The sequence below is a fragment of the Corvus brachyrhynchos genome, unplaced genomic scaffold (assembly GCF_000691975.1).
Source record: "Corvus brachyrhynchos isolate BGI_N302 unplaced genomic scaffold, ASM69197v1 scaffold237, whole genome shotgun sequence".
NCBI classification, from domain to species: domain Eukaryota; kingdom Metazoa; phylum Chordata; class Aves; order Passeriformes; family Corvidae; genus Corvus; species Corvus brachyrhynchos.
This window is the reverse complement of record NW_008238959.1, coordinates 450,781-464,956: the sequence shown is the minus strand read 5'-3', so window position 1 is coordinate 464,956 and position 14,176 is coordinate 450,781. Positions and strand designations below refer to the sequence as shown.

The 14,176-nt window shown below is 35.3% G+C and overlaps 1 protein-coding gene across 1 annotated transcript in view; it reads left to right on the top strand.

Moving 5' to 3' along the window:
- The window catches only part of EXOC2 (exocyst complex component 2), a 114,060-nt gene that overhangs the window by 19,743 nt on the left and 80,141 nt on the right, over nucleotides 1-14,176 (top strand). The window contains exons 5-6 of the mRNA XM_008637081.2: nucleotides 1,935-2,059; nucleotides 13,443-13,523. Coding sequence (XP_008635303.1) covers nucleotides 1,935-2,059; nucleotides 13,443-13,523 — 206 coding nt within the window. The remainder of the gene's footprint in view (nucleotides 1-1,934; nucleotides 2,060-13,442; nucleotides 13,524-14,176) is intronic.

Sequence of the window (14,176 nt, the reverse complement as noted above, 5' to 3'; positions counted from 1 at the left end):
GATTTACGTCCTTGCATGTCAACAGTTTGAAGTAATGATCTCCTCCATCCAATGGAATAAAGAGTGTTAAATTGTACTTTTAAATGAAATGTGGAGTTTTTTGCATATTAGCTCCATTTATATTGGTTTATGAAGTCCAAATCTTAGTGTTGAAGGTTCAAGAGCAGTGTAAAACTCAACAGGAATAAATGTTCAAAGGGCAGGGTGAATCCAGCCATGTTTTGAATCTAATTATAAGTATCTCTTTAAGTAAAGAAGCAGCAAAACTGTTTTGATTGGGGTTTTTTTTTCTTTCTCATTTCAAAATGTGTAGTCTAAAAAATATTCTGGAATTGTATAATTATCTGTCCCATATAATTTGTTCTGTTTTTCCAGAAACACAGCAATGGTTTAGTTCTTGTCCTCTACATAACCTTAGCTATCAGAAATGGTAAATGTGTGGTGCACTGACATTTTGGTTAGCTTATGTCTGTTTTTTCCATGAAGGACATTCTTTTTAAGAAATCAGTATAACATCCTTTTTACTAATTCTTTTAATCCTGGCAGTATCCTGACAAATATAAATAAACTATTTTGACACACTGTTCAATCATCAGATAACATAAAACAGTGCTTAAAAGGAGAACTGTACAGATTTTTATTACTTTGAAAATGCTGCTGGTAAGTACTTCTCATATGCCCAAGTGGACCAGTCCAGGTGGTGAGTAATGTGATTTCTGTCCAGCAGATGGAAACAGAAAATTAGGCAAAATGTTGTGTCATCATCAGTATGAAAAGAGACGTGCTTCTAAGTACACCAGTGTTCTTTGTCTCCCAGCAGGTGGTGATAGCCTTCTCACTGCCAGGGCTAAACTTTGTTTTGTACTCTTAATGTGCCTTTTTCTACCAGCTCTTTTTGAAATGGGCAGAATATTCATGGAATTGTATTATGTCTTAATTTTCTACTTCATTGATCCCTCTCCTCGCATCGGTGTAGCGCAGTTTGTTGTTTAATTCTGTTGTGTTGGGGAGATGGCTTTGGCATGCAGGTAGGAGGAAAGACTTTAAGGTTGAAAATCATGTGCTGTATTTGTAGTTCTGAACTTGTTCATGGTGGTGTTTTTATAGTTTACTCAGTAATATAACTACTGAGATCATATTGATCATCATCAACAAAAAATAATTATATACAATTAATGAAAATTTATTCACAACTTAAGACTTTTCAATTAATTGCAGGTGCTTGCAGAAAATACAGATGTGAAATCAAATATAAAATGGCAAAAATTGAGAAATATTACGAATCTAAGATAAAAAGAAAGCTACCATACAAACAGCAATGATGAGTTGGCAATTAATATTGCTCTATGAAGTGTCTTTCACAAATATTTCCGTAGATTGCGTATAGAAACCATACTTCCATAAAGCAGGAATCTGTTTAGCTTTTCTTTATTTTGCACTAATACAGTATTCAATTTTGAACTGTATGTCCAAACCAACATAAAAATATTTAATGAATTCAGAAACAAAAGTGAGAGTTATGAGCGAAGCTGCAGAGCTAAATATCATTACTAAAGAGACTTCTAACACCTCAGTAGTTAATCTACCGTGTACTAAGTGTAGTGAATTGTACTGTCACCTATTTAATATAGTACAGACAGTTAAGTAAAAGCAATATTGCATGTTCAGAAGAAACTTCTTGACTAGTTTGTATTATAAAGAAATCACTTCCATCACAAGTGATAGCAGCTCCATTTAGGGTTGGAACTAAAAAACCAAGATCTTTGGACTAAGAATGAGTTGTCATTATTGAAAAGCACACTCATTAGCAATTAACTGTCCCTTAGTAGTTGTTCTGAAAGTAATACGCTTTCTTTTCCAAGTACTTTGTTCTGTTTATTCATTAGCTGACTTTATTGTTTGAACATCACTGAGGTTTTCTTGTTTGTTTTCAGTTTTGATCAGCTCAAAACGGCTGTTGTGAATTTGAAGAAACAAGCCAACAAGAAAAATGAAGGGAGTCTAGCTTATGTGAAAGGAGGTCTCAGCACGTTTTTTGAAGCACAAGATGCTCTGTCAGGTAAAGATGCTTTGCACTTACTAAGTACAGTATAAAAGAAAAGACTTATATGCATGTATGCTTGAATTTAATACTAAAAATATTGTTTCTCTTCACAATCTGTACTAAAATTGTATCATGAGCCCAAAATCCGTGTTATGCTGGTCACAAGCTAGAACTGACTAGCTGATTGTTGTGGTATATTTGCAAAGGACGTCACAAAATGTATCTCACAGGAATTGGAGGAATTAGATTAAATTGCTTAGACCACAAATGCAGGAAGGAGAAGTAGTGTTAAGCTGGAGCTAATGTTAAGATGACTTGCAAACGGGAGCAACAGAAAAAACTTGATTTTATGATGCCTTATTATTCAATAGTCAGACAGTACTATTTACATGAGTATTGAATATACCTCTTACTTTGGGCAATCAGAGAGCCTTTCTGTTCTGCTTGCCTTGGGGAGAATGCAGCACACCAGTGAGATTATCGTAGTTGCCATTTTTATGTATCTATTTATTGTATATAGACACACACAGACACAGCCTTAGAGCATGAAGTGTCTCTCAGGTCAAATCTCGTTGTGGGCCGCTGTAGTCCTGTCTAGTGAGGCTTTGCTCTGGATAAGAAAGTAACAGTGCCCAGGAAACCATCCTCAATAGGTTTGTCATTTACCATGAGGCTGATTACCTATCCTGGTCATTGACCCCTTTGGCCAAAATATAACTAGGTTCAATAACAAAAGTATTAAAGAATTTAGCGGAAAACCTGGAGAATGTGGTGAAGCTCATAAGAAAAGACATTAAGAAAAACGGTTATTTGGCATTCTTTAACCCTTTTTTGAGCTGAGTTTTTATTAAATGCTAGGAAAAATAATAGGCTATTTCTTTGTAATTCTTACACGTCTTGAAAATATGGAAATGCTGTTTTTTCTTGAATAGTTCAGAATCCCAAATAATCTGAAACATAATCCCAAATAAATATTGAAATGTGGCTTGTTTTTCACAACCAAATCTGCTTTACATATGGAATATTAAATACTCTAAAAGATTTAGAGTTCTGTTTTCAAGAAGTTACTGCTCTGGATACAAAGCAGTGCTAACAGTGTTACCTTGTAAGATTATTTTTTGGATCAGCAAATATTTAGTTGGATTTTAAGAAAGATAAGGCAAACCATAAATGTTGTGAGGTTTTAAAAAAGCTGAGCACAACTGAGTAATTTTCTCTTGTTCCACCTCTTAGTATAGATAGGCTTTTTGCCTTTGGAGACTGATGTTCTGATAAATGAGGAGGTCAGCATGCAAGTAGAACCTCATTTATTTTATTAAATATTAAGGTCTTAATTTAAAAAATATATGTAGTAGCTGTAATATTGTTTTTCATCTTTTACCTTTATTAGTGTTATTTTTACCTAAAATCAGGGTTGATCAGTGCAGTCCTTTAGCTAAATTATGAACTTAGACTTGGGATGACTCAAGTGGTTCTTGATGTCACATTTTGTCTGTAACCAAAATGGCTTGGTTTTGTCTTCCCCTCAGTGATCTCCCTTTAGTGCTCAAAAGGAAGCACACTTTCATCTTATGTTCTTATACAGTGAGTTAAAGTGGTACAATGGAAGAATGGCCTTGATGCTGTTGTAAAAGAAAATTAGAGACTTAAAGCCTCAATATCTTATAAATTCAAAACTGTAACCCTGAAGTTCAAGGGCATCATCAATGTAATATTTGGTTTTTAAATTCCAAATCCAAATTCTTAATGAGGATGAAGTACAGGTCACAGCTGCCTTCTGTAGCATTTTAATACACATTTCTCTGTTGAAATTTCTTATTAAATGCATGAGCAAAAGGGTTTTTGCTTCTTTTCAGTCAATAAACCCGCTCTTATTGCTTATGAATTTCAGTTTTGCATGCAGAAATACTTATTTGCTCATTCTTCCTCCTTAATGCAGGATACTTTTGTGAGAGTGTAGCTGGAAAAATTGCATAACTTTTTAAAGACTTGGACTTGTGATGGGTACAATCAACTGTTAAGTCGGATGTGGCTTACAGTAGTAAGAAGAAAAAAGGTCTTCTTTGGTGCCATCGTCTAGCACTCCTGCCCAGATGTCAAAGGTTTTTCCAGAACATTTGATTACTACAGTATTCTCAAGTGAAAGATGCTGAGAATTAAGAGTAAGCATTATTAGCATTGTTCTAGAGAAAGAGCTCAGATACAGATTTTAAAAAACCAACAACAAACCACCAAACAAAAACCCCCAAGCAAACAAACCCCTCATTAATTCTTCAGCATGCAGTTATGAAATTCAAGCTGTTTAACAGAAGAATATTAAATTAAAAATATCATCTGGCTAGACAGTGATTGTGCAAGATGATATGGTGGCACTTTTCTGCCCTTACACATGCAAGGGTGAATTTTTATGTCTTATTTTCTCCTTTAAAAAAGTGCAACTAAAATTTGTATGCATTTCAACAAAGCTACATGAGGAATAGTTTGTATTTGAAAGCTGAACAATTCAGCACAAACTCTTAGGGACATAGCCATTGTTCTGCAAACTTTTATTTAGACTCTCAATTTTCCCCTTCAGATATCTTAGAACACATTTTCTAACCCCAGTGGTTATGCTTCATAAACTGCAGGTCTGTTGCATTGTTGTTATAGAACAGAGCTACTTTTGAGCAGTTATTTCTCTTAAGTCTCCCTAAATTAGTACAGGATAACTTTTCATAGGAGGATCACATTAGGAGGTATAACACTTGCTTTTCCAGGTACTTCATACTCCTGTACAGCTTTTATACATCCTTTTTTTAACTCACAGACATTTAAGAATGTTTGTTTCAAATATGTTACCTTGATTAAGGAAACCCTGAATTACTAATTATTTTGCAGCTTTTTTTATTAGTTGGGACCAGTAAGTACAGTCTGATCTTAATTATATTGTCAGACTCTATTACACATTTAAATAAGTGTTAATATTTTCATAAATAATCAATAGAAAGCATAAAAAGCAGTCCTAAGGTATTTATTGTATTTTGTGATTTAGAGGCTGTTTACTAAGAAAATAAGAGCTCAAATAGACCAGAACCCATCCTTGTTTGGTTTAATTTCTGGGAAAATAGAATAGCCTTATCAGATCCCCATGTCTCTCTGCCTGTTAGCTTGGCTGACAGTTTGACAGTGACTCTGCAGAGGAGATGTTCAACGGGAAGTTTGTTTCGTCAGCTGAAGGGAGCTATAAACTGAGCTGCAGGGAGCAGGGTTTATCTCAACTTGACCCACTTGTCAGCATCAGAGAGTTCAGCTGGTTCATTTCCTGTAATTCTAATTGCAACCTAGAAAGTAGCATTCCTAAAAGGGTGGCTGTTTATATGTTTGTAGTTAAGGCGTATTTTATCATCATGAGCAAATCAGGTCCCACGCAGAAGTCATTGGAAAGTTAGCAAATTAGTTTTCTTACAATATATTTTTTTCTGAAATGCTCTTTGCAATGAACCTAAGGCTGCAGTTTCTTCTTATTTAAATTAAAGGAAAAAAATAGGGAAATTCAGTCTCTCACACAAAAACATGTAAGTATGACATCTCTGTTGGCAGGTAAAGAAGATGCTGGGATGTCTTTAAAACACAGATATTGGGAATAAATTTGAGATTTAGATTTGGCTCTCTAGTTCACCATGGCAACAGGTTTTTTTGCAGTTACAACTAAAATATATTCTACGTGATTTTCAGGAATATGTCTGTACAAAAGAAGCACTGCTGGCTTTTACAGGACTGTTCCTTTTTGCCCTTTCCCACTCCTGTTCAGATATGTGGCCTGTACGAATACCTGCATGATAGGGACCTTGGACTATAGTTGCCCTTTTGTCTACTACCTTTCTTGATACATAAAATAGGATAGTCTGGTTGAAATTACCTGGCTGAAATGATCCTAATCTGGGCAATGGCTGTTTTTTTCATTTGGGTTTGGTTTTTTTCTTCCTGCAGACTATTTTTACAGTTCATCCCCTAAGGCTTAGTCTAGAATGAGCATGTTAGTGTTCCAGGATTGGATTCAGGCTGAGTAAGTCTGTGCTGCTGCCATTATGTCTGTTAAATTCATTTTCTCTGAAAGTAAAACAAAAAACACCACCTGAGCTATATTCAATTCTGAGTCAGACTGGGAATTTGAGAAGCTAAAAACTGATGCTTGTCTGTCATAAATGTGTCCCTTCACTTATGACTTTTGAGGAGTTTTGTTACATTTGAATTTAAAGAGATTATGGAGAGCCAACCCAATTTTTCATTAGTGATTCTGCTTGCAAGCTAAACTGATGATTAATTTTGAAATGGCTTTCTTTTGTCCAATTCAATGCTAGCGCTTGGCTGGTTTTGCTTGGTAGCATGTTTTTCGGATGGTATACCAGGTTTTGCTGTTGTCACATCACTGTTTTGTAACAAATCTAATTCACACTTTTGCTTTACTTCACTGGTGTATGTGATTTCAAATAGTAAAGATTTTTGTTAAACATATGGATTTGGGTAAATCAAATTCAAATATATGATTGCTACCTAAATGTTGTGCAGGTGACTTGAAATGTCTGGAATAGCTCTGTGTCTAATCCTCTGTGTGGTGTGTGTGTCTATTAATGTTACCTTCCTCATCCCACTTGAAGTGATAGAGGGTTGTCTTTGCAGGGTAAGAACAGTCTGCTGTTACAGCTAGTGATTTTAAAGATGATAATTTGTAGAGGATAAGAAAGAACAGGGTCATGGAAACAAACTGGCAAGAATAAAAAAATGATGCTGCCTGTATCAGGCACATATCTGAGAGCGTGTCGGTCACTTCAGAGTAGCAGTTCCCCTGCATGTGTGTGCACCACAGTAGGTGAAAGTTAGATTCTTTCAGGTTAAGAATTAGTATCATGCCTCCATGTAGTCATCATGAAGCAATAGCTGATGTCCTCTCTGCTCACTGTCTTTCCAAGTGGGTGCTCCTGTCTGAATACTTGAATCATCTTTGTGCTACACTTACAGACAAAAGCTGAATGAGAAGAATAAGTACTATCGTTGCTTCATATTTTGTCCTTACATTTACAGGCCTTCTCAGCATGCACAATGAAAAAATAGCGTGCTAAATTAGGCAATCTAAAAATAGGTGTGCTAAATTAAACTTAATTGAAGTTTGCTTATTGAAAACTTGTGTTCTGATCTTGCAGCGCTAAATAACAAGAGGGACATTAAAATGAGAAATGTATTATGAGAGAAAGATGACCTGACAAAGAGTGCCATAAAGTATCTAAGTGACAGTAGATAATTTAGTTTCGGGTGAATGCTTCCTCTTCATACAATGCCTATGGTCAATTTTTGTAGTAAACCAGTTGTTATCTTAATGCAACTTTATAAAAGCAAAAGTTATCATGACTGATAAAAGGCTCAAACTTTCCTTCGTGCGAGTTCTAGCATGTCATTGTGTAGGGAGTTGGGGTTTTTTTGTCTCAAGCAAGAGAAAATCTGATCAGAGAACATTTGGACATTGACAGGAATTGTCACAGGATGTAGTGAAAATTCTCTGCCCGAGCCTGTACCTGCTTTTATGCTGATTGCTCATGTAGCTTCTCCATCAGTTATTGTTTCAGAGATTTTCTGCTAATTTCTAGCAGAATTTCTCCAAAGGAATGCAGTTTTGGCAGCATATAGTTACTGTGTGGCTGTCATATTTTATGAACTTGGTTTTTTTTCAGGTAAGTTAACTATTTTGATTGAATTTGAAAAATAGTAAAGAATGTAGAAAGAGAAATAAATTTTGCAATTGCAATTTTCAAGCAACAAATTCTGCAATTGATTGCAAGTGTGCAAAAGAGTTACCTATGATTAAATTTGACCCAGACTTATCCTGCAAGCCTTAAAACCACCTTAATTTCATTCTACGTTATTCCATTTCCATACCACCTTTTAAATGCAACATTTAAAAGCTGCTTTTATTTTTACTATTACCTTTCACAGATGCAGAAAGTTAGCACCAGTAAAGAGAGAACAGCATGTTCTGTACTCTTTCATTCTGAAGTGTTCTGGCAAAGGCCTGGGTCTAGTCCTAGAATTTTTAGTGCATCCATAGGCAGAATAATAAGCCACATTTTCCTGTCTATTTCCAAGACATTTGCCCAGAGATAACAGACTTGCTTTAATAGAAGCCCAAGTGAGAACAAGTTGTCTGGTCTCACAATGTTTTTAGACTAAAATTTTTGGGGTTCATATATCAATAAAGCCTCCATTCCTAGCACTGTGCTTTAATTAGCTTAAATTATCATGTTAAGGCTGTCTATTTTCTTTGATTTTTGCCACTGTGTTGGGTAAACAAGCTTGAAGAAGTAAATGCTAGAGAAGCAAATCTCAAAAAGGCAACTTAAGACAATACTGCATTTAGTTCAGTATTTTGTCATTTTTGCTAGGATTAATGTTAACCAAAACAAAGCCAAGTTTGCTATGCCAGTACAAAAATATCTAGAATTCTCAAGGGACACTGCAGGAATGACCAAACCAAACTAGACTTAGTGCTATTAACTAGTGGCCATAGGAAACAAACAGCTTTTTTTTTTTTTTTTTTTTTTAGGTTTTCATAGAGTAATGTCTTAAGAGCTCTGTTCACGACAGCTTTCCTCTTCCAATAAAGGAAACCAAAGGCATTTTTATTCATGCATTGTTCTTCATTCCTCCATTGCTATTCTTTGGTGCCAGGTTCTTACAGTTACCACATCAGATCTTCAGAAATACTTTGCTGAGTCAGCCCTGCCCTTTTTGTGTTTTTTCCACTCCTGTTTTCTGCATCTGACTAAAAGGATGCGATTTATTTCAGGTACTTTTTGTCTTTAACTACATTTCTTTGAAAATGAATGAGATTTTGAGATATGCCAATGCATTTCTAGACATCTTTTAGTCAGAAAATGGCAGAAAATGTTCATCTGTGTCATTTTGAGCTGAGTTAGGCTGAGGAGCTTTTGGGAATGCCACTCTTGGTACCCATCTCAAAACACATTTTAAAAACATCTGATGAGGAAATCAAGTATGAAATTTGCAAGTCAAGCAAAAGCTGCATGATCCTGGCAAGTGTGGTTTAATTTACTAGATTTATGGTTTTCATAAATCTACCAAAAAATTCCATATCCTTTCTTAGATTAAATAAAATTGTTTTCAACACAAGTAGCAATGAATTAATTGCTATTTATTTTACTACAAGGCCTGTATTATGGCTTATTTGCCATATTGAACTTTGCATGTGTTCTGGTGTATTTAGTCACAGCCTAGTGGTTGTGAGTTTTGAACTTAGTTTCTTTGCTATTACTAATCAGTATCTGCCTGCAGCTGTGAAGTTTGCAAGCCTTTAAATATTTTGACTTAGCTGGGAAATGTGAACACTTACTGGCAAAGATGATACAAAATACAGTTAATTATCTGGCCTTAGTTGAAGCATCTAGACCTAGCCTTTCCTCATTTTTATTTATTTTATGCTTCTTACAGTAAAGCTCCAAAAAATGAGGAACAGATTCTGCTAGGTTTCCAGCTGCTTTTCCAACTTGTATAGTTTGTGTCAGGTAAATCCACGGTAACTGGCAGTTTGAGAAAAATCCCATCCATCCTTTACTCCAAGCATTCAAAGACCCTAAATTTTCTCCTTACTCTTCTTATTGTAGCCAGTGATGAGTTGAGAGTAAGAAGTTGAAAGTAATCTTAAATACTGGGTAGTGTGGGAAGAGTAGGATGGCTTTCCACTTTCCCTTGGCCATATGCTCCTTTCTCGTTCCTTATACTGCAGTGCTGCAACTGGGGCAAGGTTTAGACAAGCTCACTGATCAGTAAAGAAACATTTCTTCCTTAGTGAGTTAATTTTCCACCAAATTGCCTCATTGCAGCTGCCCTGCAGCTGTGTGATTGCCAGATCCAGCAGAAGGAAGCACGTGGGTGCAGGAGAACAGGGGTTGTCCCAAACAGTGTCATTCCACTCTTAGATGGGTTTAGCACTTTAGTAGAAAAAAATAACTTGAGTATCTCTAGATTCCTTCCAAACAGATGAGGTCTACAGACACTTTTCTTGACTGCATATAGTTCTGCTTGTCTAAACTTCTAATTCCAGGACTTTTTGTCTGGTCCCCATGGAAGGGACATGCACTTAGCTTTTTCAAAATCATTTGATGCAAACAAAGTAAGCTCAGACTTTATTAGAAAGCATTTTTCATAAAATTTTTCGCTATGAAAGCTTAAGACGTTTTTATTCTTTTGTAACTCAGCCTTGGAACACAATGAATGTACCTGTTGCTAAATCTGAATATAATGTGTAAAAATAGCTTCAGTACACAAAGTAGCTTAAACATGAAGAAGGAAATATAACAAATTTATCGTCCAAACAGAGTGTAATTTAAGTAGGTTCAGACTTTACAGAATGTCCTAAAATACCTTATTTCAGACAATGGTTCAAAAATGCCTTTTGGTTTACACTCCTAGTTACATATGCTTAATATGCCTTTATCTATACTCTGCAGTGCTTGCCACCTTTCTGAAACTTAACACCTTGGGGGTTTTTTGCCCCACTGACATATTTTTCTCTGTCTGAATATGCATTATGAATTGATTTAGTGGGACCATTCTTCTGGGTTTCCAACATCAAAACTTTCAAACTAAGATTCTTGAATACTTTATTCCAGATTACTATGCACAAATGCTACCAGTATGAAAAAAAATTGTTTTCTGCCTTCTTAAAGGAAGAGGAGGGAAGAGTATATTGCTATTGTATGTTCTTTTCTGAACAAGATGACAAAGAGAAGTGCTTTAGAGAAGATGTATTTTAGCTTTCAGCAACTAGTTAAAGATCATAATAAAATTTCTAAATAAGCTGCCTTCATAATAAGAAGCTACATTTCAAGACTTTTTGAAAGTTGTAACATGGTAAATAATGCCCTTTCAAAACTTATGTACAAAAAGGAATTCCTCATCATGTGTTTACCTTCTGTTGCTAATATATATGCGTTGATAGACGTTTAGATATTACAGGTCACTTTTGGAAATGCATAGGTGTGCCCCCTTCAGAAGCTATGTGATATTGAAGTGGTCAGCAATTAATGGTCAGTAATTAATGGTTCCAAAATGCTGAATTTTAAAAATCTCTGAGGTAGTAGGTAATTCAGATTTTTGTCTATATCTATTTTTGAAGTATCTTTCCAAAAGTATGTTTCATAGAGTGATTTCAAAATATGTAAATTAAAATCATTACAATTTGATGTGTTTCCAATAGTACTTGCAACATTTGGCTTTAAAATGTCTATGTTGTGGTTGCTGTTGTGCTGAACTTGCTTTTCAGTATGTAACATTAATTGCACTACAGTAATTGGCTGCCTCTGTTTGAAACTGACATATACAAATGGAATAATGTTATTAGAGCCACTAATGTTTTTGCTATAAAATTTTAGAGGTATTCTTGTTGTTAAGTGCTGTCCACATTGTAACACAAAATATGTGTGACAATTAAGACACCATCTTTAAGATAGACCTCTGTCCTTAAAATATGCAAGAATCTGTTAGTTTTAGTTCATTTCATTTAAGGGTTGATTGTCTTAAGAAATATGGTGTCCTAGTTAGATTTTTTTCCCCCTCTGATGACTTCAAGAACAAAAATAGAGTTGCTCTTGTATTTTCAAGAAAGCAAAGCTTCCTGTAATTCTTTATGTGGGACCAAGGGATTGAAGGGTCAAATTTAGATGTCTGAGAATAATGTAATTTTCTTTCTTCTTTTTTTTTTTTTTAAGAGGCTAGAGACTATAAAGGGCCATCCTGTTTCAGAATAGCCACCCTCACTCACTCCTTGCAGTAAGGCTGAGGCCACAGGGCTGCCTTTCCTAAAGGTAGTTCCTGTCCTTGTTCACTTCTTAGCTTGCATCTCCGTGGCATGGGCAAGTAGGCACTGTAGAGGAAACCAGTTGGCAGTGGCATCTCTGTGTGCACGGTATGTGCAGTTTATGGCAATATTTCAGACCTAGTTCAAGTCTCACCCGGTGGATTGAATTCCAGATATCTCTTTCAGCACATCAGGTGTAGTCTTGGAGTGCTTCTTCTAATGTTGTTTCACTTTAAAAGAATCCAGTTGAGGAGCTTATGTTGCTCTGCCATACAAACCAGAGCAAGATAAGCTGTGGCAATTGAGAGGCTGGTTTCAGAACTGTATCTGTGTTTTGAACTAAAATATATCATTACTTGCTTTTTTCAAAGCACCAGGTATCACTGTTTTCAAGGGTAGCTTAGCTTCTCTCCATTCTACTGAGAACCAGCAGAAAGCAGTAGGACTTTTTTTAAGCCTCAAATTTATCTAAAGCTGAAATATATATAAAGCTGAAATAGCTGATGGCTATTTCATAGAGTAGATTTTACACATGTTAACAAATTAAAAATTTGAAAGGAAAATCGTACTTTATATGTGCTGCAAATATGCAGGAATAATGCTTAAAAAAAAAAAAAGAGAAATACTGGTTTGTGCTGGTTGTGCTGAACAGTACAAGAGGGAACGAGGGCTGCATGAGAGAGGGGATGTAGAAAAGAGGACTATCTACACTACATCCACTGTTCATATTTTCAGAGTGAGATAGTGTCATCAGGCCGTGCTGTTAAATCTCCCCCTCCCTGAAAAAGAAATCAGAGTAAATTATAGTAAAAGAACAAATTAGTGCTCATACTAGGCATTTCCACATCCATTAGTAATACCATATAGAAATAAGAATTCAGGATTTTGGCATTTTAGGACAGGAGAAAAATAGCATCTTAAAAAAAAAAAATAAAGCAACCTCCCCTCTGTTTTCCTGTTGTTTTGAGCAAAATTACAGAGAAACATCATGATGATGGTTAATGCTCCAAGAAACTCTTAAACTGTATTTTAGGAGTGCCTTTTTATAGATGAAAAGAAGTAATTGGGGAGTGTTCTAGCACTTGATTTTGGGATCATCCTAATTCCCAGTGACACTCTACCCTTTAATTATTGGTAATTTCTTTTTGGTGACATCTGTGACTTACAAAGCAGAAGTATTGTGTTTAAATGGTACTTTTCAAAATACAAATTTTAATTAATACCTGTACAAAGTGGCTAACTCAGATTATAATAGCCAATAGATTATTCTGTCCACATATTTGTGGGTTTTTTTCCTTAAGCATTACTGTCTCGTTCAAGAAGATAAAGGAAGTCTATGTCCAAGTAATGGTTAAAATTCTGCAATGTCTGGCTCTAAGCCCTGTCCTCCACTAGACTCTGCTGCCATGAAGCATGTTTGTATTTTTTTGTGTCTAAAAAGAAAAATAACACTTTATTTTTAATTTTAAAAATGTTTAAAAGTGTCACTTTGATGTAATGTGTTCCCACCTATTAAAATGTTCTGCATTTTAACTAGACACTTTATTCCAGCAATCCATCAAAAACTGGAAGCGGATGGAACGGAAAAAGTAGAAGGATCCATGACGCAAAAACTGGAGAATGTACTGAACAGTAAGTTTTGTCCTTCCAGCAGCAACTATTTATGGACTTTAGACTTTCTAACAGGCTTTAATATTTTCCTAGGAATATTGTAGAAAGTAGAAAACAGTACAGTCTCTTGTGCCCTTCCCTGTTTGGTGATAGTGGTTCCAGGGTGTGATAATGCATCTTTTGAAATAAGTGGCAGTGTTTACCATGACCTTTGGCAGTGTTTGTGATAACAAAGCAAATAAATATCAAAATAAAGATGTTCTAAAGTATTTACTTTAGATTAATTTTGGTGGCATCTCAATGTTGAGTGGACAAGGAAAACAGAAGAACTACATGGATAGACAGAACTGTGGAAGGATGAGCTGACCTAATTACCAGTAAGATTACTGTAAGATGTTCAAGTAAAAGCAGAAAAAAACCCAATTATAAGCTGTTTGCAATAACAAGGTCTATTGACAGGATCTTTTTCACTTAATGTACTGGCATTTAGACTATTTGGCATGAGCATTCTTTGTAGAAACCTTGAAAAGCTGTCAGTACTTTGTTTTCTCTTTCTCTGTATTAGCTGTAAGGTTGCAACTGAGAGAGATGGCTTGAATGTGCTGCAGTTCGGTATGTGTTTCATAAGATCAAAAAAGTTACTCTTTTTTTTTTCTTTTTTTTTTTTTTTTTTT